Below are 26,939 nucleotides of genomic sequence, written 5' to 3'. Positions count from 1 at the left end.
GTATTCAGTCACTTCCTAATGGTGATAGCACCTAGGTCAGTAAGTAATTACCATTGGGACCTGAGGGACAGGAGTTACAGGAACATATGGAAATGGGGCACTTTGCAACTTTTTCTGAGTTTTGGATATTAGGATGGTTTGCAGTGGACTGTTATTGACAAAGACTGCTCCATTGATCAAGAGCTCATCTGGCATTAGAAGCCTGGTGAAGAAACAATCTTTCTTGATACAGAATGCATGAAAGGATGCTCAGGCGTCAAAAAGGACACATACAAGGCTTCTACGTGGGTATATGTTTAATATAACATTTATGATTGTGGTTACAGATATATATCTGGTGATTTATTTATCAAGAAGCAAGAGTTGTATAGTATGTAAAATAGTGGGTTAAGAAAACAGAAGATAAGCACAATTGTTCGAGAATTTAAAGCTTATAGAACTAAGGCAGATAAAATGGTTTTTTCAGCCTTTTATTTCTATTCCATTCTCCTGACTTTACCTCCTAAAGATGATTTTCAAGTTGCAGTATTTAAAAAAACCCCACAAACTTTAGTTCCCTCGTTTCCAGGTACAATATGATGTAAAATGGAGTTTTGAAAATATTATGTTTATTCCTCCTCTCTGGTAATGCATTTCTCAACATTTTCCTTTGTCTTGTCTGCATTAGCCTATATATTTTCTTATACCAGAAGTTACTTGCTTATAATGTACTCATTATCACGTAACCTTGGTTAGACCCAACTATTTTAAATATTTCCTGCTACAGAGAGAAAAAGGAAAGGGAACTACAGGGATATGCAGGGAGGAAAATATCACTAATGAGAAAGTAGGTAACTTGCCGTATCTTTATTCAAATAGATATGAATAAGATTGTGTTATAGTTTTTCTACCAGAAAAAATAAGATTATTATTTAACTATGGGTTGAAGATAGTACTCCAAATATTTTATATGTTTTGCCTGTCGCTCTATGGTATGAGTTTCCATTCAAACTCGTAGGTGTCTCCTAAGTGGAAAGAATTTACCCTTCAGTTCCAAAATTGTTGCTGGGAAAGCATTTCTTTAGATACCAGTTGCTCTGGTTTGACAGATGATTTGGTTAAAAAATTAAAAAGTATATTTAACACAAGAAGCAGTTTCTAAGTTGTTAACTAAAGAACTTTGCCCTAAGCCAATGTTAAATGTATGTTTTTAACATAGATAATAAGCCAGAGTGGCCTCATAACCAATCCAGGCAGGATATATCAAGATACACCAAAACTTAATATCTAAAACCTACATAGAGTTGCCTTGCTCTTAGGTTTGAATGACTGAATATTAGAAACCGAGCTCTCTACTCTTTGCTTTCTGGCACATGCAAGTCAAATGGCAAAAGGAGATTCTCCAAGTTTCTTTTTTTCTCCTAGTAAAAGTTCTCTAAGATGTTAAAATGAGCTGCATGGCGGGTTAAGAAATACCTCCCTGGAAATCCGGAAGATGACAGCAACAAGCAATTTGATGTTCAGTTAAAGTGGGCTGCTCTTAAATCTTTCTTAGCCAATGGACTAATTTCGTAAATCTGGGCACTTCTTTACAACTTCCTTTATCTGCTTTCTTGTCTTTTTATCTCATGACCCATCCTCTCCAAAACAATCCAGATTCTCAAGAAATTGGGAAAATGGCTTATGAGAGGAAATAGATTCAGAAGTAAAGGTCACTTAGCTAAAATATAACTAGCTGTTCAGATGATTCTCAAATCTTTAAATCTGTGATGGGATGTATGTGTGTTAGAGGAGGAAGAAGAGAAGGATGGAGGGCTCTTCACATGACCCACCACTGCTTTTAAACAAACATGAACATAGTTTCCTAACTACTCTGGAACTGATAGTCTAGCTCTTTGCTCTGACCCTAACCCCAAGCTATATCAAATCCAAGCAGAAAAACTTAGGTTAGGAGCCAGCACCTAGGCTAATCATAGGTTTCTCTCAAGAACAACAACAACAAAAAACAAATACTTCTATTTCCACTGACCAAAACTTGGTTCCAACACGTTCCTACATCCGGAATCCACTATGACTATGGTTCCATTTTCATAAGGGAGGAAAATGCAAAGACTGCAGGGCTCTTGCATGAAGCTTCATATTTTCCCAGGTAATTTACTCAAAGGAAAGTAGAGAAGAAGTGGGGGAGGGAGAGCAATGATAGATAGAGGTTATCTTTTTTTTTCCTGGAAAGAACATCCCACATTTTCTAATTTCCCAGATTTAAAAGAACGTATTTTCTTTGAGTTACCATGGAAACTACTTGGAAACAGCTACCAACATAGAAGTTTTGCTTTTTCTTCCTGGCTGTTTTTAAAATAGTGCTCTATTTTTTGTTTCAAAGAGCTTTCCTAAAAGAATTTCTAGGGCAACTTTAGTACATATGGCTTCTCATTGGGTCTAGAATATTTATGTTCCTTTTATTATTTTATATAATAGAAGAATACATATGCATGCATAGGATTCTTTAAACGTAAAATTCTATACAGCTATAGGTAGATGTGCAGATATAATGCTGCCATTTGACTTCAGGACTTTCCCTCTCATTGTTTGAAGCTTTCACAACCTTATTTTGAGATGCCCTTTCCTGCCCTGTGCCTCTGGGATCAGCAAAGGCTCTCCTCATCCTCTGACACTTCAGCCTTCCATACAGGACATACAGTCAGTTTGCTAACTAGAGTCTTCATAACAACAATCACCTGAGTGGAATCTGTGGTACCTAGGTAATTCCATGGGCAATTACCAAATTTGACTAGTTTGAATAATGTGGAAAAATATTAAAACTTTTAACTAGATTAGTTTTTCTTTAAAATGTATGGCATTCAAGGAGGAATGAACTTTCCTAGATTCTTAAGATTTCAATGTCTGAGACTATTTTTTTTATTGACTTGGTGCAGAATGGCAAGATGCCGAGGAAAATAATGCCATAATACATCCTGGGACTTTTCATCTGAGTGTCTTGCCGACCCCACCCAAGAGCACAGAATGAGAACATCTCCGTGCCTGCAGTGTTGAGCTCATATGTCTGTAGACTGATAACTGAAGGAGATTCTCTATAGTAGACAATAGTGACTAACATAAATGAATCCCTATACTTGTAACTGTCACTGTGGACACTGCCACTTCAATTCATATTGAGAATGTGAAATGTCAATAATTCAGGACAAATTATCCTTTAAAACCACCAAAATCATGCCAACATCCACAGTGTTTTCCCAAAGAGAAGAATAACAAAGTCACTTAGCTTTCAATATTCTTCAGAAATAAGTGAATAAATGAGATAAACATGGTGGGAAACTAGCAGTGTGTGTGAATGAAAAAGGGAAAGAAAAGGAGAAAATATAAAATTAAACAATGTAATCTACTTAACCATTTAAGAATTTTATTAGTCCTGTAAAAAACACCTTCTTTCTTAGAAATTAACTCAATGTCCTCAATTTAACTATCTTTATGTATGGTTTAGTTTACGTATATTTCTTACTAAATTATGTGAATCATTACTTCATAAAATCTGTGAAAGATTCTAGCAAGACCTGTAATAAAGAAATTTAGAACTATAAGTTTAAACCTATTAAAATACCATAGCTTATCAATCAGCTGTATGAAGCATGTCGGGAGTGTGAATCTGAACGTCTGACTATAATTAAAACTAATTCAGAAAGTAAGATAGTGAAGGAAGTCTGGGGTTGCTGAAAGGGTACATTATTTTGCAAAATTCAGAATCCTTTCAGAAAGCTTTCTATATGAGAAAGCTTTCACATAGTGACAGTACTTTTTCAAAGACAATTTGGTATTTTGAAGATAATCATCATTACTAAAGAAACAGATGGCATCATAGGATAATTAACTATAATTAATTTTGAGAATGTTTGTCCCTTTTTAGTATATTGACCTTTTGCTATTGAGATAATAGGCCACTCCAAAGCATGGAAACATTTTTCTTTTATATGATTAGAGTTAGAAATTTGAGGATTAATTGTACACTCAGAAGGATTTCAAGTCATCTGAAAATTAAATTTTGGCCTATATCTCAGTTGCATAGGTATTTTAACAAGTAATTCATTGTTGATCTTAAGTCACCAATTCAAAAATGATTTATAGAGAGAACATACATAGAGAGGGGCGAGAAATAAAGTCAGGATTAATATGAATTATGTTTAGATTGATTTTGTATAAACAATGTCTTCATGGTTGTATCTCCTATGTATCGTGTCATATCCAACCAACATAAAGATGCTATTGAAGAAAGCACTATTAGAAAACCAAGTGGTTATCTCATCAAAATCTTACTACTTTCAAAAATTCAGAAATAATTAGGCAAGTGATCTCTTTCAATCAAGATTAAAACAATAAATCAATTGTGTTCCTTTGAAATTGGCCTTTCATAGCTATATTCTCTCTCTTTTTTTTCTTACTGGCTTAGGTGGCAACGATCTACCCCGCCCTTGATTATATCCTATTCTTCTCTGAGATAGTTTTGTGTTAGGCAGGATTTTTCTGTGACAAATGAAGGCTGACAGAAACTGAGAAGAGATCAATTGAATGGGATAGGAAGAATGAAAGGCCCTCAGACAACAGATCCACATACTGAATGATGTAGTACAGCACTCCCTGGGTATCCTTAAGCAAAGCTGCTATGGGAAGCTAAATATGCAGGTAATTGGAAAATTCATTGTTACTGTAGAAAGCAGAACTCGTGGAATGATTGCTGTAGACAGATCAAATTACTACTTGATTAACTCCTGATAAAACTCAGAGCGCACAAAGCGAGGCAGGGAATCCTTCTCCATCAGGGCATGGATTCTTTTCTGGGCCACATCAAAGCTGCTCAGGGAAGGTTCCACCAGGTTCTTCATTGTGATGTCTTTAGTGAAGTGGTCAATATTCACCTGTCGACCAGAAAAACAGGTCACAGAGTCAGTGTAGGTTGCAGGAATTGTCAATGGATGGAAAGACAGGTGGGATTTCTTGTCTGTAAAATATAGGTTGGGCATGGTGGCTCATTTCACAATGGTAGCACTCAGGAAGCAAAGCAGGCAAATTGCAAGCCCAAGGCTACCCTGAATTAGATACCATAGTAGTGCTTTTGAAAACTTGTCAAAAACAACAACAAAAATAGCAGAAAAGTTATAAAATATAAAAGGTACCACTGCTATTTTATAGGTAACAGGGTAAGACAATTGATATTTCAATAAATGGGTAACTCAGATTCAATCAACATTAAGACATCTAATTGGTATTAGTCCTTCCGTAGCCAACACATACATGTGTTATTTAATCCTAACAACCCTAAGAATACTTACACCCACACTAACACCCACACACATATGCACACACACACACGGTGGGGGTGGGAGAATTCAGTGGCTTGAAGGGTCAAAGCACACTCATAAGAATATTTGAATCCAGAGAATCATCTATTAAGGCATATTTACTTTCTTATTTAGTGTATGTTGAAATGACAGCATTCTGACCCACTTGTAGGGGAAAAAAGATGTCATGAATTTTCTCCTTTCAAATTATGGCAAGTAAGTAATTTTCTACACAAAGGGCTGTTCAGTCATTTCTGTTCCTTATTCCAAACATGTTTCTATGAAATGTGTAATGTTCAGATTAGGTTAAGGGGAACTTAGTTTAATCAACAGCAAAGGAAAAGATAAAGTTTCCCCAAAGTTTCTTTGACATCAACACATATGCTGTTTTTACTAGTTAATTAGTGGCCAGTCTCTAGCATTACTATCTTTTATTATTTTGATTTTCCTGCATAGAAATCTACTTGTCCCAACTAGAGTATGAATGCCCAAGGCCAGAGAAAGAGAAATAAAGGATGGGGAAGAACAGAAAAGGGGGAAAGGTGAAATCTGAAGACAGATGAGGGGAAGAAAAGAGGAACAAAGAAAAGACAAATGGTAGGAACCCTCCCTCAGTAGATATTAATTAGTTTAAATACTCATATCCATTGTTCTTATTTTCATAGAGGAGAACATTAGACTCTATGTCACGACTCCATGTCCTCATTGGCATCTCTCCAACTTGAGGCTGCATGAAGTGGTCTGAACTGGATTCAAGTTGTTAAGTGCCTGACTTGGTGCTTACAAAGCCCACTCACAAATAGGGGCAGACCTCAGCACTAAGTGTTGAGTCTGTGTCTCAGTTCTGAATCCTTGTTGGGAATGTGTTGATCTGACCCTTAACTGACCACATGCAACCTCCTTCCCCCTTCTCCCCAAATCAAGATCAACCTCTTTAGGTGCCTCAGTTTGGATGAATTCTTCATAAATTTGTTTTGCCTTCTCAGCCATCTTTATAGGGGACTTGATTTTCTTGTAATCCTCACAGGCAATCCAGAACTCAAGGTTTTCTTCACTGAATTCAGACTTCAGGAAACTTTTGAAGCTGGCAAGCCCATCTAGCAAGAAAAGAGTCACATAAGGTGGCTTAATAATTTACTTAACAAGTGCTATCACCTGCTGTATAGCCTGGAATCACTTCCTATGTATTTCTGTCCTTGATGCAAGAACCATATGAATGTTACTCATTCAATTCTTATTCACAGCTAAGAGGCAAGTGCTACCTGTAAGTATTCTACTTTACTGATGAAGTCAGAGAAGTCAAGTGACTGCTCATACCCAACTATAAGTGACAGAGCCAGGACTCAGACCTAGACTATCTGACTCAGAGTTCATGCATCGATTGAGTGTCCTGAGCCACTTCCCAAAGAGACACGTGATTCAGCTTCTTAGAACAGACACTGTCTCATAGTGGCTGCCTGCTTTCTACTTTACTTGGACTGACAGAAAAATACAAGGCCAGCACAAATGTCATGGCACAGATGTTCAAAGGCACCTCTGGCACTGGACAGATAGATGTTTATCAGCTTGTCCTTTGGTACAACTGAATGCAGTATGAATTTGGGTGACAAATATTTAGCTATTTGTAACATCCAGGGACACAATTGACACTGATGCCATTCTGGACACATATCAATCTCCAAAGCAGAAACAACCATTTCACATACGGTTTGACATTATAAATAGTATTAATTATGATTAGCATGCATTATTCTGCTAATTTCTTTCTGAAAATGATTTCCAGGTAATTTTTATGTTTCAGGCACTATGATTAGTCACTGTGGTAAATAAAATAAACATGGCTGCTTTCCAGCGAAACTTATAGTTAAAAGAAAATGAAGAGCTACGTTGAATATTTATGCAATGAAGGAAAAAGTACATGATGGGTAATTATAGAGACAGAATGCTCTAACATCATTTGGGGTTTAGGGGAGGGAAGGTGGTAATAGTCAAGGTGAGAACTAAAGGGTAGGGTCAGATAGAGGAGCTACATGTAATTAGTTACTGTGGCCATTAATGACATACCTGTTTTTTTAAATATATTGAATTTAAAGTAACTACTGCCATTGTGGCTTCAGTAGTAATGCTACAACAAATCTCAGTTTATGTTCTAAGAAATATATCCATGTATGCATTTACAAACATATGTAGATAAAATATCATCTCAGAAAATTTTGAGGTCTGATCTTTTGACTCTCCATTCATTTCCCCTTTCTTTATTAATTTCCAACATGGGAGGTGAATAGAATATATGGGATGGTTTAAGCAGGCAAGAGAGATGGAAAATGGAAATATGTATACACATCACATGGCTGTCATCTTCCCTCAGGGCAGAGGTAAGAAGGACTCTCCCATTTTCCTCCAACATGTCCTGATCAGGAGTTGCTTCTAAAACAATCCATTCTTCTTTCAGAATATAGTCACTATTCAGAATGCATTGCCTTTGACCCAGTTTCAATCAATTTCTCTTTCCCTAGAGTTTGTCTTCTGTGGGTTTTTTTCCATACAGAATGAATTTTCATTCATTAGACATTGCTTAATGCAGTGACTTCACACACAAGCAAAAAAAAAAAGTGATGATTAAATTAGAGATGTAGTGTCCTCCAGTGTTGGCTTTACTTGAGGTATATTTTTATCTCCCATGCTCTTCATAGTCTCTGAAACTACATTCAGTTCTGAGGAAACAATGCCTGGAGTGAAAATTAACCTGGATTAAAGCCAGCGTCAGTTTCAGCATCCAAACACAGCACTTCATAATTGAATCCTTTCTCCCTATACCTACTCTAGAAACATTTTTATGACCAATACTTGAAAACCTATCATGGAATAATGATAGGAATGATAAACAATTTCCTCTAGAAACTGGAATACAGGAATTACTTTAAAATCATTTGATAACCTTGCCTGGTTAAAATTAGGTATATTTTCTTTTTATCTCTACTCATATTTTCTAGTGGATCCCATCACTGCTTGTCATCATTTAATGACATGAGAGTCAACATATATACTGAGAGAAGAAAAAAGGACTAGTTCTCTTTGTGTCATGGTTAAAGGTTTCATTGTGTTTCCAACAGGCGATGACAGATAGTCTCTGTGGAAATGGAAAAGTTCCCAGGGATTTTCAGCTGCCAGGAAATGAAGCCTTATGAGTTCTCACAAACTAGATCTAGGACTGCAGAGGAGAAAATAGTTGTAGAAAATAAGCTCATGGCACATTAATTCTTATTAACCGCATAACCCAATAAACTACCAGGCATTCTGAATCACCCATTCTACATCACTGTAAAACAGAGAGCAAAAAGAAAGACATGAGTCCTCCTAAACATTGCTATTTAAGATGAGAGGGCATGTATCTGGAACTGACAACAGAGTTGACATTTACTATATATCCAAGAAATGAGCCTAGAAAAGAACTTCCACAGCAGGGAGTCAATTCCTTGAATACTGGTTCTATAGCTCTAGTTGAATTCCACAAAATTATTTCAAGACATTGTCCATGTATACACATGGAACCTAACTCATAAATGACTTTATACCCAATTGTTCCAGGAGATGTTTAAATCTATTCTTCCTGTCACCTGGCTTTTGAGCATTCCTAGGGTTTTTTTTTTAAACTAAGACCCTCTATAATGACTCACATTGCTCTTTCTCCTCCCTACCCTGTGGATTTTTTTTCCTGTTGATCCATACATTCAAATGATACCTTCTCTAGTAGCCATGCATCCCTACTAATCTATACTTTTCTAATGATACTTTCTCTGCTGAATTCCTATCACCCTTGAGGATGTCTTCTTGGGACAAGGGTTGAAAAGACTCCAAGCTAAATAGCTATATAGGAATAGACATATGTTCTCTGTCTTGCCACCTTCTCTACCCTTGACACTCCAGGAGGACTCCCAGCCCACATCTCTAGAAAGTAACACATTCACTGTTGTGCCTGCATGAGCCTCCCTACATCTCTCACCTTACCTCCCCAGGCATCTACTTCTCAGAAAGCAGATGAAGCTCATCCGATCTTCTGGAAATACAATACTCTGAGATATTGCCCACATGAAAGCTGTCCCCCTTGAGTGATATAGGTAATAAAGTAGCATCTCTTCCTTAGAACAAATGAAACCACCTACAGGATCACTTGGTGAATAAAAGCAGAATTCAATCAACCCGACTCAGTTTTGTATAAAGGGAAAAAAAGAAACACTGGAAAGAAGAGTAGCACAAATCTCTTCCCACAGGAGAAGAGAAGGAGAAGGAAATGGTACTAACAATGCATATGTACCTTTATATAGCTTATTGAATGAAAGCATGGATTTTACAGCCAAGATTGCCTGGGAGTGAATCCTGGCATGCTATATTGTTGCAGTAACGTGGTCCAGTTGCCTTATCTGTCAAATGGAGACAAGGAAACTTACTTGATAGGGCTGTGGTTAAGATTAAATAATTCAGACACCGCTCTTAGATAGTGTCAAACAATTATCATTATATATCTCCATAAGTGCTGGCTTTGGTCACTGTTATTTATAACATATTTAAGATTAAGCTTTGTCATTATTCAAAATCTAACCCAATGTCATATCTGGGGCATCTTCACTACTGCTGACTACTTGTTCTTGAGTATTTTTGTCTCTAAGCAGGAAAAGATCACTTCTGTTCTTTCATTGAGATGGTTTGCCCCTTTAACTTCTAGGTTTGAGTTTCACTTACCTCTACCTCTCTTTTACAGCCTATCTTCTATCCCAAATCTGTGCACTTAATAGTTAATACAGGTTTTCACTGAACTAAATAAGGCACACAAAGGGAAGCATTTCCTTCCTTCCCACTCATAGACCAAAATATACAAACAGTAAAGAAAAAATAAATTTTCGGATTTTTCTTTTGCCTTAGTATTTTATGGCCAGACTATCTAGTTTCTCATTTCAGCTTTCTATTCTGAAAAGAGGGATTATTGTTGTAAGTAAGTCAAAATATTACAATCATTGAATAGGCAAATATATATATATATAAAGTGCTTAGAATAATATCCAGCATGTGAGGAATAGACTTATTAGCTTTGGCTTTTATTATTATAATAATTGTCTTGCATGACAAGTGTGGTGGCCAGTGAGTTAGATAAGAAAAAAAAAATTAAAAACACAGAACACAAAAGAAGAGGGACAAAGGGAAAAGGCAATGGTAGAGACAAAAAATGAGCCTGGACCCATGCTACTATTACCAAGGGTATATCAAGGAAATATTTGACTACCAGAAACTTGACTGCCACTAGAGTGCTTCACTCTCCCTTCTCTCTCAAAAACGATCATGTGGGAGAAATAGTGTCATTAACTTACACAAGCACCCTAGCACAATCTATTTTTATGTTTACAAAAACAACATACTTGTCATCAACCCCCATAGACCTAATAGATGAAAACATATGGGGCCAGGAATAGCATTGAGGATGGAACATTCAAGAAGTTGATGTACTTTAAGAACAAAGTCAAAGACATTGGATGATTGAAAGTTAGTTTTAAAATGAAGTAGAAAATCCTAGGCAGAAAAGATATAGAGTAGCAGCTTGCCTGCTTTTATATTATTTACAGACTTGGTGCCAATTGCCTTTATATTCACTGAAGAAAATTTTGGCATATAGAATGATTGGATAACTATATCAGCCATGAGAGCAAATGGCCTATTTTAGTACAAAAGAATACCAAATGTCTCATAACTCAACAAATATGTTCTTCTCTGAATTTAAGTGTTTCATGTTTATCAAATGCCAGAAATAATTGTGAACTTCTGGAAGCATGTCTTTCTCAAATGCGTCTATCTTCCTTGCCTATTTTGTAAAAATCCCAGCTAATCTCAGATATTTTCTGCAAGCACATTTTTAGTTTTAGCAGATTCAAACAAAAGTAGCTCCTAAGAACTGAGTAGCAAAAGTGTGACTTATAGTTGTTCTCTATGCAGGTGCTGGTGTGTGGGAATGTAGGTTAAGTATTTTGGGGGCAGGTTGGTGATGCTGGTTATGTCTGTCATTCCACTGGTTCTTCCTCAGGAATCTTTCATAGAAGGAAGATAGAAGAAAGAACACAAGGCAAAAACTACTGATCAGCATAAAAGATGGGCTGACAAATGGTTCTGGAAGTCTAAAGGGTGAATAATTCATTCTGGATTTAACATGCAGGTTAGCTCTTACAGGAAAGAGAGAATTTCAACAAATAAGAGACATGAATGAGTACAGAGGGATTACATAGAAATCTTATACAAACAGGCAATTCAATTTGTCTGAAGACTAGCTACAGAATTAACCTGGTGAATCATGACCACGAGTGCTTTGAAACTGATACCATGAGTATTGGAAATAAGTAAGGACTTGGGGTTAGGGAAAAGGAGTATTCACTGTTGTGTTGATTTTCATTTGGAAAAGAATTCTGACCTTTATATTGGTTTGAACATTAAAAAAAATGGTATGCTGTCAGGAGAGGAAACTGAACGTCAAGATCACAACTCTTGTCAGGTCAGGGGAGTATTTGGTAGCAGTTCGAGCTATCAAACCTATGACTGTGCAGAGATCTTTGTACAACTACAATCCATCCTCACCAAACCAAAGTTTAGGAAGAAAGAGATGGGCTAAACTAAGGTGTTCTGTGTTTCTGTCTCTATCCTGATCATAATAAAAAATAATGTGTACTTACAGTTGTTCTGCAGGAGCTTATCCAGAGAATCACGCCATTGCAGGGCCTCGTCCAGCGAGGGCCTAAAATCAAGAATAAGGACAGAAAAGGCTGATGGCATAGGTGAGGAGTTAAACATGCACAGTAATGCCTTGGACCTCTTTTTTTTTCCTTTGGTGGAAATGATGCTGTTCTCAGGACAAGGACATTTGAATTCTTTTCTAACAATGGGTCTGATGACAGATTTGCTTTTATATCTGCAATGTTGCTTTTATTTTAACATTTATATATGCAGATACCCAGAAGCAATTTGCTTTCAACTCCAACCACCAATCCTTCTGTCACAGTAGAATGTGTCAAAGTAAGCTGGTTTTGCCAGGGGATGGTTGACTGCATTCTTTCCCTCTGGGAACACCTTATTTAACTCTTGCAGTAGGATGTGAGTTCTTCATTGTCAAATCAAAATAGACTGAGAGGGCATTTATTACAATATGAAGGGCAATAGGGATGTTTTGAAAATTGAAATTTTCTTAGTTCTAAAATTGTTTATCAGTTTTCAGGAAAACTTTTGCTTCTGACTTTTAAGAAATGCTATTTGAGGGATTTCAGTGATTGAGGCTAGCATTTGAGATCAATATGATAGTTGTTTCACTTTTCATATTTCTGGCTCAGATTCAACCTCATTCTGTCTGTCTAAGGAGTCTAAAGTAGCAGTGGATTTCTTGGCTAAAAGAACTGTGATTATTTCCTGACATTTTGATTCCTCATTTCAATGTACAGACTGTGAATCTTAAATCATGTGATTTTTTATCATGTTTTATGTGTTCACTCTTTGAAACTTAACTTGATAAAAATGACAGTAACTACCCTGTGAAGTTACCTGAGGCATTTTCTGTTTTCCATGCTATAGAGACAAATATAATAGATTGAAAGCACACTAATTCCTTGGAAGTTTATTTTTCACAAGTGAACACCCTTCTCTTTTGCCAATGGGAAGGGATACAGGGAGGAAAAGTGATATGATGTGGAGCCGAGGTGTGTCTCTATATTTTTCTGGTTGGTTTTATGGTTAACTATAAAAATGATAAATTTCTAGAGGTCAATAACTCCTCTGACTCTTCTATATTGCTTTATACCAAGAACTTTCTCTATGGATATATTCCGTCATACCTACATATTCAGCATAAGCCTTTATATACTTTAATTTCTTCACTGGGGGTTCAATATTTCCTATAAAACAGATACCTACCAAATTGAGTTGTTTGCAGAAGCAGCAAGACCTTGAATTATGGAACAAAAGCAACTGGCTCAGACCAAAGGGAGTTGACTCACTGAATCATCTAGTTTTATAAATATTCTTGCAGAATGCAATCGCCTTCTGCCCTCATTTTCCTCTGGCTAATATAAAGGAGTTCAGGAGGAAATAATGTCATGGGGAGATACACCAAACTTTACTACCAGATCTCATTTGTCCCAAATGGTCTTGTTAGAACCAAGTCAACATTGGTTGCATCACAGCCAAGATTAAATTCCTGAAAAGGACATGTGCAGAGGGGGTTCTTGGAGGTGAAATCAGTCCAGATCAACTTAAGGTCACAGTCAAATGAGACCTGTCTCCTGCAGCATGCATCCCAGTGTTCTTATCACCAGCCTAGGAAGTAACGGGTTCATCTTGTCCCGATTCTCAGAAATTTGTCAACCTTCATTAAGTCTGACTTCTTTGGGAACAAGATAGATGCAGATTTCTAAATGACCAGTAAAGCATACTGGCTTGCAAGGTCCAAGCTCACCACACAGAGAGTGAGCACAAAGTTTCTGTGTGGGTGTATGACAGAAGGAGAGGAAGGGACTCCAAATGACAAGACAAGTGTTTATAGGAATGATTAACTGTGTTTTATAATGCTTGGTCTAAATGCCATCTGGCTCAGGAAGTGGCCATGGTGCATGGTACTGGCAGCTCTCTCTTGCTTTCAACCACTCTTACCACACTTTACTTGCCAAAACTTCTGGTATGACAATGGTATACTTGCTGGTGAAAAATCACAGACTATCATTTATGGAGACCCCATCTCATCCCACCCTATTCTGTGGTCTGTCTCTCCACAGTTGCATTTGAATATGCAAACTTTGTTGTGAAGATCAAAGGTGTATGTGCAATTGTGAGCCCATGTATATGCAACCAAAACAGCAGGTTTCCTGTTTCTCCATCTGTCACTCACCCATGATTCACAGGTCAGTATAGTCCATAGGATAAGAGCTCAATAAATACCAAAGGACTTGAGATTGATCATGAGCAGAACTTACTGCAGGACAGCCTGTAATAATTGTATATGTGTCAAATTAGTAAGTGAATGCATGCTGTCTCAATTTACCCAGAGTTTGTCTGGCTATTGAAAGACACAGAAGAAGATAAATATATTTTAACCATGAGTCCTATGAACGTTGATTGTATCTGCTGTCTTGCTGTCATTTCCATGCATGGATTGTAACCACAGAAAGTATCTTAACTATTCTATGTGCCAGAGGTGGGATTTTTGTTTGTTTGGCTTGGCTTTGGTATTAATTTTCTTTTCTTTAAATTTTGTGTTACTAGGGATTAAATTCAGGACCTTGCACTTCCTAGGCGGGTGCTCTACCATTTGAGCCAATGTCTCCTCCTTTCTTTTTTGTGCTTTAATTAAAAGTTAGATAGGGTCTCAGATTTTTGCCAACTCCAGGCTGGTCTATTATCCTCTTACCCATGCCTCCCCTCCTGAATAGCTGGGATTACATGTGTGTACTGATAACTAATCACTACAAACTAAACTCATGTGGGTCACTAATTTTATTTATTGTTCATTCTGATGATCTGAAGCAGAGCCTTGAGTATTATGAGGGACAGGGCACTTAGAAGAAGAGAAGATGTGGGACAAAAAGAGGATCAGAAGTTAAGAAAGAGTTTTAACAAGGAGGTAGATGGCAAGCCGCTGACAAATCCAAGAAGTGGCAGGAGAGAAGGGCTTCACGGGGGAGGAAAGGGAGGAAGAGGGAGAGGAGGAAATTTAAGCCTAATGAGAAGATAAAATGTTAGGAACAGTACATGTAGATTTCTAGAGTTCTCCAAGGAGAGAGTGAATGTTATGAGCTAAAGGGATGGAGAGCAGAGACAGTGAAACAGGGAAGGGTACTTGTTTCTTCCAAGGGAAGAAGGCCCAAGGAAAAGTATTTCTTACAACTAGTACATCTGTAACCAAAGCTGGAGTTTGGTATAAGAATATCAGCAGTTGCTTTTTTTTTAATTCCCCAATGGTATAAATGGGTTTTTTGTCAATCAAGAATTAAAAATATATTAAGAAACAGAAATGTTCCCTAAAATATAAGAATGCTAAGGAAGATTATGAATACTTTCAGCCAAGAGGGTTAATTTTTTCTCTGAGAGAATGTGGGTAATAAAAGTTGACAGAGTTCATATCAGAATGTTTTATCATGATATTTTAGAGTTCTTGGAGAGACTCTTCAAGTCTTAACTTACTCCCATTAGTGTCCAGATCAGAAACATGCCCACTATTTGGCAGACTTCTTTCCTCATTGCCCTAAGGGAGTTTCTGTGTGCAATAGTGCATTGCAAATCATTTTCTCTCCTTCTAGAAAAGAAAAACAAAAACCAGACTTTCCTTGTTAGATAAAAGGCATAGAAATTTGCCCGACATGAAGAGGTTAAATAGGGTTATGGATTTGGAAGAGAGTGAGAAACTTAGTGGTCACCGTGAAAAGAAAAAGGTAGTAAACAACAGAGAGAAAAAGAGAGAAATTCTTTGGAGATGGAAACAACTTTTCTGAAACAAATCAAATTTTCAGAAGGAGAAAATGAATGGAAGGCAAGAGAGGCAAATAACCCAATAAATATCAGGACAAGCTTGCTTGTGAATTTATTTAGCCAAATAGTACAAATGTTTATGTGGGATATTAGACTAGAGAATCAAAGCAGGAAATGTAGGACTATATATATTTTTAAATTTTATCCCACCAAGTCAACAATTACTAAACAATTTCTTTCATAGTAGACATCTTGATATGTTGCTACTTTGAAATGTCATTCTCACTCTTCACAAGCACTCTGAACTTCATGCTTCATATTGAATTAATTTTCCTTCTTTTTATTTGGCAATGCAGTAAACCCAATCATGCCCCACTTCTGCTTTGCAATCACTTTGAAGTAGTGAAAACAGAAGGGAAATATCCACTTAGGATTTTTTATAAATTATAATGCATTTTTTAATCTCCCAACCAAGTCAGATATATTAAGTTGAAGGTCACTTGGGCAAAAGATGGGTTAGCTACTTTCTAAAAGTGTTAAATGTAAAACAAGAAATGGAGGTTAAAAGGGATTCCTATATTGTCCCTATGTTTCTGTGATCTCAAAGCTTTTAGGTGACATAGAGGATTTTCCCTTTCCCTTTCCCTTTCCCTCTCTCCTTTCTTGAATTCTGAGGGTATCACTGCTTTTTGAAGGGAAGATGAAGAGGATCTATTTAGACAGGAATGATATAGGTAGCTCTGGAAGAAAGATGAATAGGCAAACAAGGGCCCATGTGAACAGTGAGATCTAGATTCACTGCCATAGCTTGTAGTCCATTTAGAACTATAGTTTCTTGCCAGGTATTAGTAACTAATGCCTGTGATCCTAGCTATTCAAGAGACTGAGAAATGGAAGACTGTGGTTAAAGCTTGAACTCCATCTCCAATTAACCAGCAAAGAGCCACACTGGAGGTGTGATTCAAGTAAGTGGTAGAGCCTGGTACTGACATACATATATGTATGCATGTATGTATATACATATACATGTATATACACATATATGTATGTATATACACATATATGTGTATATACATACATATATGTATGTATGTCAGTACCAGGCTCTACCACATGTATGTATGTCAGTACCAGGCTCTACCACTTACTTATGTATATATACATATACCTTCAATCATATCTCTATATAGATAAAGACCTACATATAGAGAGATCTATCACTATAGATCTATATGGACATATATATTATGATATGTGTCATATGTACAATACATATCATATGATATGATACATATATGATATACATTGTATATATCAGATATCAGATATATAATCTGTATTGTATGTATGGTATATATATACACATGTGTATATATACAGCCATATACTATACCATGTACTGTATGATATACATTATATACTATATAGTAGATACATAGCATATAGTATATATATAGGACAGCATCATATATTTTACATTATATATTTCTATTTCCTACCATGCCCAAGTTGATGAGAGATGTGGAAGTTGTAATGATGGGGAACTAAATGAGGGTAAAAGAGGGAGGACAGAATAAATCTTAGGAGGAATATTAACTCATAAGTTAGGGGAAATGTGATATACATTAAATAGAAATAGGCAAATATTCATTTCTCCCAGAAGTAGTAGTCTATCTTTCCTCAGATGAACCTTTGGAAGACATTATTAAATTGCTTAATTCATCTTTTCAAGGACAATGTCCTTCTCTTTATTAAAGCCTGAGGAAGAGCCTTGGACATTTCTTAGCAGGGCATAATGGGATCAGGGATAGTTACCTAACCCAATGCTGCACATGATCACATGTTGTCTGCTGAATCACTGGGGCATATCTGGTGGCAATTTGAAAAATAGGGTCCCATTTTAAAAGATAAGGCAGGTCTGATTTTGTTTTTGTTTTTGTTTTATAAAAACTCTACCAGTGTTCAAAATTATGTTGCCTGACATGGAATCATTTCTCTTTCAAAGCCTGCTTCTTTACAAACCAACTCTCCAAGGACTCTTATGATCTTCAATGAAGAATTGAAGTGGGTAGTTCTATAGATATGGCTGGTGCTATTCACTTAAGGAATGACTGTCATCTGGAAGAAAATGAGTGGAATCCAAACATGACTCACTTCTGGGTCTTGGCAGGCTTCTCCGGCTTCTCATTATATGGAATGACAAGGTCAACAGCTGAGTCAGGCTTCTGGAGGAGAATTCCCAACTTGATCTTAATCTCCTTGGCCCTGAGAGAAATGATGCAAAGGGGAACAAGAATACCAGGTGAGTGTTTAGATATTGAGAAGAGATTTCTTTCTGTGTCAAACAGGGATGGGAAAAACTCCTTCCACTGCCTTCATTCTTATGGCAGAAAGACATAAAAGATCTAAAATAAGCACTTCCCCAGCTCTTTCTGTGACTGTGGTTCATTTCCATCATCTCTTAATCTTAGTGGTTTTACATGTACTCTCTTATTTTCATATTTCAGATGCCCTAGTAATATTACTTATTATTTTATGGCTTAAGAAACGGAAGGGTAGTGAGGCCAAGCTGTTAGTCTCTAGAATGCCCTTGTGAAATCTTCTGGTCCCAGTCACTGATTACATTTAAGACATTTGGAAAAAAGTGGCAGTGATTAGCTGTACAAGTGGGTCTCATTTTAATATGGCCATTTGTGTATGCAATTCATGCTGATCTGAGTCACCTTTTCTCTCCTCTTCCTTCTCAAACCAATCTTGCCAGGTTTGCTTGTTCCATTTGGACACATGTGCATAAAGTATTTTGACTGTACTCACCCCATCTCCCTGTTTGTTAGGCTCACCGATTCCATTTGTATATACACATCAGACGAGACATGTTTCAATTTTCTGATACACATTTTGCTAAAGTTAGTATATATATATGCACATATATACATATATTCATATGTATACATATACATATATGCACATATATTACTGTATGTGTTTACATATGTGTTTATTTTAGGTTTATTGCCCAGACGAGAGAAAACATACGACTGCTGTCCTTCCAAATCTGGCTTAATTCCTCAATACAATGATTTCCAGATTGTTCTATTTCCCTGAAAATGCCACAATTTCTTTCTTCTTTTTGGCTAAATAATATTCCATTGTAGATAAGTAGGTAGATAGATAGATAGATCTCACAATATTCTGTACCACCAATCCTCTGTTTCCTTTTCTGTAAAATGTGAGAGTTAAACTAGATATTTTCCTGAGCCATTTCTAGTTATAAAGTATAAATCTGCTTGATAGTTGTATACAAAGTTTTCTTTTCCAAGCTCTGGGTATTGTACCATGATGGCTGTTGGCGTAGCTCATATGCAGCAAGCCTTCACAGATGTGTGTTAATTGTCTATGGGTAGATGACAGCCATGTTCATTAGTCCTTGTGGCTTCAGCATTTTATTGAGTAAATATGGTCAAAACTCTGGGTACTTCTCCATCACGAGCTACAACTATTTTCATGCTCCATTTTGAATCTAGAATTAATCATCCTATCATGTTAACACAATTCTGAGCTTAGAAGGCACTATGTAAATCTTAAACATTAACCTACAGACAAGTCATTGCGTGCTAGGAAACCCAGAACTGTCCTTTCCTGTCAGTGTGAACACCTTACACATGCTTTTATGCATAAAGCGTGTTTATGATATTGCATTAGGGTTATTGATTTATGTGCCTGTTTTTCAACTGGATAGAACTCTTTGAAGGTAGAAATTGAGTTTTAAATACCTCTTAACCTTTGTGCCTGGCACAATTGCTTGGCAACATAGTAAACTTTCAAAAATATTTGTCAACATGGGCTAAAAATATCGTCGTTTTGGCCCCATAAATCAGTTAACATTTGTCTACCAGTCAATGGTAATCATAACCAAAGTCTTAAAGAGCCGTGATGAGGCTCACATTGTGTCCAGACAGGATTTTGACATCATAAACACAAGCCTCCTTTATCCATAGAGAGATGGCAACGAGACAATTTAAATAGAATGGTCAAGGTTAACAAGTATGGATGTTAGAAAAGTTAAGGAAACCTACTCCAGCAGCTTAGAAAAACAGTCCTAAGTACCTAATTGTTATGTAAAGTTTTCTTTTGGTATTGTAAATATGATTTCAAAACCATGATTAAGAATTAAGCATCTTTTTCCCCTCGCATTTCTTTTTGCTTCTGTCCTTGGAGGAATCTTCTCACTGACTGAAGCCCTATCATGCCAGGCTCAGTGGAACACAGCATTAAGGGATGTTCTGCTAAATGAGTTTATGTAACCTACTGAGTAAGAAGTCTTCCTTTGATTATCTAATGTTTTCCTGTCCAGAAATTGGGTCCTATAGCATTGTGTAGCTTCAGACTTTTCCAATGAGTAAATACATCAACTCTTGGGAATCCTTTAGCACAATATTTGACATATAATCTTAAATCTGAGAAGTTGGACTAAATCGAATAATTGTTGTATTCACCCAAACTCAATCTGTGTTTTTCAGCTTTCAGAACCAAATCAAAAAACCAACAAAAGTTCCTATATTACTTAGAACAAAACACACTAGACACAAACTTTTACATATTGTATCACTGGAGGTAAGAATTGCCTGCGTTACATTTATCTGAAATATGAAGGAAACATTATCAGGGTATAGGAGAAATGCATGTAGAATATAAGGCTCTCCTCTGATGGCTGACAGGTGGTATTATATATGCCCCTCAATTCCTGTACATAAGTCAAATGCATGTTTGAAGTACTTTTAGTTTGAAGCATGAATCAACAGTGCATTCACCACTGTTTGAGTATTGGAGACTATTTAGATTCATAATGAAAATATCTCACATGTAATAATGTTTGGTGTATTTTTAATTTAATTTGTATTTTCCTCTCTCAATTCCTATTTCTTTTTCCCTTTTCTTATGTCTTATGAAACAATTGATGTTTTGTTGGAGATAAGAGCCTGACCTTAAACTTGCAGTTCTCCTGCCTCAACCTTCAAAGTGCTATGATTACAATCAACACACAACACCATAGCCAGCTTGAGCCATTTACTTTTGTAAAAGGCAGAAGGATATTTGTGCATAAGTCCCCTTTCAGGAACATCACCCCATAGCTGTACATTAAAGGGTAGTGAGAACAAAGGAAGTAAGTGTTGCCAAATAATTATTCATTCATTACCTTATTTCTTTCTTACTAGTTTAATTATTGATCAGGTTTATTGAGTCAGGTTGGCTTCAGTAAGCGTATAGTTGATAGCAATTTCAAGTACCCTTTTGAGAGGGTGTGCAGAAAGCAGCACCACACTCACCACACTACAGAGAAGTACCAATGCCACTAGGGCGAGGAGACATCGACAAGGCAAAGAGAGGCCTTCTGGAAAAAGAAGAGGAAATGTGGTTGTTGGAATGCAAAAGCAGCCTGTACTGCTTGAATGTGAAATGCTGCCCAGGAAGGATGAAAGCTGCACTTGGCCTCTCTTGACAGAGTGCTGGGTGATGGAGAAAGGAATGAACTTTACCCAGGCGGCAGAGCATATGGTATGAATGAAAGAAAGAAGTAAACCTATTGGAAAGTGTCTCTATGAATTATCTGTCTGTAGGTAGTGAAGGGACTCTGTCCTATAAACTCAGTGTGCTTCATGATTCTGGATGCATTTTCCCAGTTTAAAAGTACTACTTATAGGTGATGACCAAAGTCTCAAGACAGTCCACAAAGTCTTTGTATAAACCAGGATGAATAGAACCTTAGTTCTATTCTATCAATCTCACTTCTTAAATAGCTTTTGTGTGTTGATATGAGTGGGGAGCTCTAGAAATCAACTCTGGTTTGCAACACCACCTGTAGAAAAGCAAATTCTGTTTTCTCAGACTGGACACACACAAGGACACCTCACAATTGTCCTGAGGATACCCTGGACAAAGGCAATGCTGGGCTTTAGAAAGTACTGCTTTCTAAGGCTTTACCTACTGGCCTAGTGTCTTCTTAAGAACAGGACATTAAATAGCATATACAAGACGAGAAGTCCAATCACTCAGTCAGAACTGTAAGCCTACACAGAAAGTGAACAATATGGTTACATTTATGCCCACAAAACAGTAACAGAAGCTGAAGAATTGGCTAATGCTGAAATTCAAACCATTCCAAACATTTTACTCTTTGCACAAGGAAAATCAGTGTTCACACAGTGTTTTTCTCCTCCGGATTCCTGGAGAAATATTTCATTACCACTTTCTTCTTTCTTCTACTCTGACTACATACCAAAGCTGAGGTAGGGGTGCGGAAGGAATGGAAAAAATCAAATAGAATACCAAAAGAAAGCTTGAATTTACTGAATTATTTTACCTTTTAAAGATAAACAGGAATGGACCTGACTTTAAAATAATGTCAAAAACAACCCTATCTAACAAAAACAAAACTTAGTTTGTTTACAATTCCAGACTCAATCTCTGCCTCTATTTGACTGCACACCGGGTATTTTTTTTCCTGGCTAAATTATATTGATGCTTATTCACAAGAAATAATGGTTGTCACCTCTTCTCTTTCTCCCCTTCCTCTTATTAACCTTTTGTTTCACAAAGGAAAACTTGTTTTGAAATGAAAAATCAATTGGAAATGACTGGGTAAAAGTTTTAATTAAAATCTCAGAGGAAGAGAATTTTTCCCTGGGATGACTCATCCCATTGGTTTCAAGCTGAAAGACTTTGAAGAAGTGTAGGGTTGTGTAATTTAAGTCTGCTCCCTGTGTGATTATGGGAGCCAGGAAATCAAAATTTGAAGCCATGAACCCCTTAGTCCACTTGCTAATTGCTGAATTAAATGGAAATGTTTTTCCTGCTGTTTGTAAGGAAAGGAACACTAAGAAATACACAGTTGACTTTTCAGAAATGTGATTACATTCAAGTAAAATGTATTGACAATCTATTGCATAGAGCGTCCTGTACCCAGAGTTTCAATGCTTATAAGGATGCTTCCTGTCTTGGAGACACTTCAAACAATCAAAGGGCACATTTCCATTGCATGCAAACTCTACAATAGATATATATGTAATATATATACAGATCTCCACTTATTGATAGAATTAGGTGTGATGTAATAATACAAAATGTAGGTCACAGACTCAGGAAACATATATAATAACATAAAACTACTGGTATAGTAATATAAAAGAAGTGTGATAGCAGATACTTACCAGTTTGAACTTAGATCTTTAATTGTTACCTCTCTCTCTTCAAGGTGAGTGCCAGTTCCCCAAGATCAGGGTCAAGATCAGTTTTTCTCACATCTATATACTTAGCATTTTGTCCAGAAACTAGAGCTTAATAAGTATTTGATAAAGACTTGCTGTATAAACTAGGGAATGAATAAATACAAGAATGAATTGAATTGCTGGGTTAGTTAAACTGAAGTTGGGTATGAGGTGCGTAGAATATTGGAGTGTACCATAGAATGACCCTTGGAGGACCAGGATGCTTCTAACTTCGTTAACAGGAGAGAAGAGCCATTAATGATTGTAAGGACCACAAAATACCGGAATTCAATTTCTACCCTTTAATGAGACTGAAATAGATAAGGGGCTGGGGGTATTGGCATCACTTGGCAGTAGACTGCTTGCCTAGCACATGCAAGAACATAGGTACAATTCCCAGCACCTTGAAGAAAGACAAAAGGAAAGGAGAAGAGGGAAGGAGACAGGAGTCTGGATAGAAGAGGAGAGAGTAGAAGGAAGGAAAGAAGTGGAGGGGAGGAAGAGGAAAAAGGAAAGGAAAGTTGACACCTGAACAAGCATGCAGTTCTTCACACTATGCAGGGAATTTTCTGATGCTAGGTGATAATTGCAATCATTGGAAATCTGAGGCTAACTCATCAGGAATTGAAGATAACAAAAGTGGCCCAGTGGCATAGACCAGTCTTGTGTGGTTGTGTATAAGATTGTGACAATCCAAGGCAGAATTAATTATCAATTTCAGACTTATGTTAGGAACAGTCAAGAAGGAAGAAGAGCTACAGGAGAGTTGAGATGTGTAAGATTTTCAGGACATGTTTCTATAAGAAGGGTCTTGGCATGGGACAATCCGAATTCAGTCAACTGAATCTAGCCACATCTGTGCTGCAGATGACCCCTGCTGGCCATAGGAAGCATGGGCTAAAGTTAGTGAAGAGATAAAGTAAGGGAGCACATTTGTTCCAGGCTCTTGCTGAAGAAATACTACAGGTACATCCATCGCCATTAAAGTTCTCACTTAAGTGGCTATACTGTGACATAATGTGTTAGTTAAAATTGACTATTTGCCCTAATCAAGAATTTATTTCTCCAAGGTGGTCAGCAAGCTTTTTAGAAAGGGTTTGCTCCAAAGATGGCTTCTATAGTTACATCAGCTGACTGCAGCTTAACATTGAAGAAGCAATATCAATTAGCAGGACATGCTAGTGTACATTCAGTAATGCGCTCTCTAAAGTCACAATAATTATATTGAGATTATTTGGACAAGTGATGATTTTAGTCCACAGTCCCCATAATATCTACTATGCCCATTCCACAGAAAGCTTGTATGAATGTATCTAGCTCTTCACACTTGGAGCTGACACCCGTGGCTTGACATCTCCTAGTCCTATATGCAGCCATTGGTTCTTAGACATCTTGTTGCCTGGTACGAACTACAAGGTGATCAGAATCCCATTTCAGAATTGTTTTTTCCAGTCCTGGGACTTGAACTCTGGGCCTATCCCTGAGCTCTTCAGCTTAAGGCTAGCTACTTGAACCACAGAACTGGTTTTCAAGTGGTTAATTGGAGATGAGTCTCACAGACGTTCCTGCAGGGGCTGATTTTGAACCATGATCCTCAGATCTCAACCTCCTGAGTAACTAAAGTTACAGGTGTAAGCTACCAGCTCCTGGATCAGAATATTATTTTGAGTTGGTGAATCTTTTTCATATAGTAGCAATCAGAGAACAGAGATCTGGAACTTTGTCAAGATTATGGAATAAGTTATATAAACACTTTTCATCAACTTGTTAATAAGTATGCAGTATGCTCCCAAAGCAGGACACAGTTAGATTCCATTATTGCACATGGTCTTCCTTTTATAAGTTGAAGTGTCATTACTGAGTAAAAACGTTCCCTACCATTACTATTAATAGCTGGAGTTATCTACTAAAACTAATCAAGACTTGATGAAAAACAAATTGACTTAGACTAGTGGTTTTCCATAGCTCCTTACTATCTCAGTGAAGTTATGCAAGTTGTATATTATCTCTGGGGATATCATTAGGATCTGAAGTAAGAAGTTTCTGTGAGGAATACAAGAGACAATTTTTATAAAATCTCAGGGCCTGCCCTATGAATGGCATGTAGTACCTTAGACAGTATTATTATTGTCACTGTCTCCTCCTCCTCCTCCTCCTCCTCCTCCTCCTCCTCCTCCTCCTCCTCCTCCTCCTCCTCCTCCTCCTCTTCCTCCTCCTCCTCCTCCTCCACTATCTCCACCACCACACCTCCTCCTTCTTCTCTTCCATCTTCTCCCTCTCCTTCCCTGTTCTCCTTCTTCTCATCTGCTCACTTTACTAACAGTCGTGCCACCTAGCATTTTGTAGCAGTTTCTTTTGTACTCTTGGTGTACTAATAGTCAATTCATTAAGCTAAGTTTCTTCTTGGTTGTTAGGATAGATTCCATGTCTTTTGGAGTGAAATATCAAAGACAGTAATTTAAGAAGAACTGGGAAAGGCCAGAAGCAGTTTCCAGTGATTCTGTAGTAGAAAAGGTAGCAACCAAGTTAGGCTGATATGCAAGGATATTCTGACTGTAAAGCAGTAATCAAATGAGAGATCAAGGCCCTGGTACACCTCCAAGCAACATGGAAGGGGCCATCTTTGTAGGCCCTTTGTTTGTGCCCAGACAAATACAAACTAAACAAGGCGATTACTAGTCCTTGTTCTAATTGATGAAGTGTGGTCATCATAGGTTGTCACCTGGGGAAGAAATGACTCTCTCTCTCCCCAGATACTTGATGTATCTAAGTGTGGAAAGCCATATGAGACCATCAAGCTTTCATGTAATCGTAGGACTTCTGAATCCAGAGGCAAGGTCTCCTTTACAGGGTCAGGCAGTTACCCCTCCTCAAAGCAAATAGAAAACAGGTGATCTGAAACAACTCTTAACTATGATAACAATAACATATGTCTATTGACTTACTGAAGTTTTTATTCGCATTTTTCTTTTCCCTTAATGACAGCACTGGTGTTTGTGCTTCTCATCTCTGAGAGAGTTGTCTTATGGAGTGCAAAGTGGACAGGGAATGGAAGGTAATATTCCATTATAGACTCTGTCATCCAAAATGGTAACTCACTGAGGAGATGGATTGGCTTATTCCCAAAGAGGAAGACTGAGAACCTATTCCTTTCTAGTGAAAACAATGAAGTAGAAAACTAGGGAGGGAAGAGAGCCAGTCCCTGAGATAGGACTGTAGGATACTGGTTTAAAGGTCCATAACTGATCACACCCTCCCCAATAACACTACACACCCATGCAGCCTTTCAGGGAGACAGAAGACTATGGAGAGGAATTGATATACGGTACATACTAACTGGCTTCACCCTTGGCAGCTACAACCACACTCACACAAAAGTCACAGACCCTAGAGTGACAGTGAGTCTGTAAAGCTTCAAACAAAACACTTACAAATAACAATGCATCCATTGAAAAGGATTTTTTTTAAACAATACTGTTTCAAGTATGAAAAAAATCTCCCACAGAAAGAAAAGTTTGCTGAAATTCAAACAGGAGGAGTTCAGGAGAACCCACTATCCATAATTGTGATGGAACCATGGAAATAGTGAACAATAAATGTGGCAAAGTTTCCATGACCAAAGAAAAGTCATCAACAGCAGATTAACAGCAGCTGTTTTGGAGAACAAAGCCATATGACCACCTGATCTGTCCAAATGATTTCAGAAGATACTTTCCAGACCTCTAGTCCATCATTACCATCACAAATAACATGGTGAACTGTGTGAAATCTCCTCCTTGAACCTGACAGAAAACAGAGTCTAACTTTAATTGGTGAAAAGCCCTTTTCAGGTTATATAACTTGACGAGGTTGTAGAGCA

The 26,939-nt window shown here is 37.2% G+C and overlaps 1 protein-coding gene across 1 annotated transcript in view; it reads right to left on the bottom strand.

Moving 5' to 3' along the window:
• Positions 1-281: 281 nt before the first annotated feature.
• Rgs5 (regulator of G protein signaling 5) overlaps positions 282-26,939 on the bottom strand; it is a 44,865-nt gene continuing 18,207 nt past the window's right edge. Inside the window, exons 2-5 of the mRNA XM_048356672.1 lie at positions 17,970-18,080; positions 12,041-12,102; positions 6,261-6,427; positions 282-4,907 (exon numbers count right to left, since the gene is read on the bottom strand). Coding sequence (XP_048212629.1) covers positions 4,746-4,907; positions 6,261-6,427; positions 12,041-12,102; positions 17,970-18,080 — 502 coding nt within the window. The 3' untranslated portion in view covers positions 282-4,745. The remainder of the gene's footprint in view (positions 4,908-6,260; positions 6,428-12,040; positions 12,103-17,969; positions 18,081-26,939) is intronic.

The sequence above is a fragment of the Perognathus longimembris genome, chromosome 11 (genome assembly GCF_023159225.1).
Source record: "Perognathus longimembris pacificus isolate PPM17 chromosome 11, ASM2315922v1, whole genome shotgun sequence".
Classification (NCBI taxonomy): Eukaryota; Metazoa; Chordata; class Mammalia; order Rodentia; family Heteromyidae; genus Perognathus; species Perognathus longimembris.
This window is presented reverse-complemented; position numbering and strand designations above follow the sequence as displayed.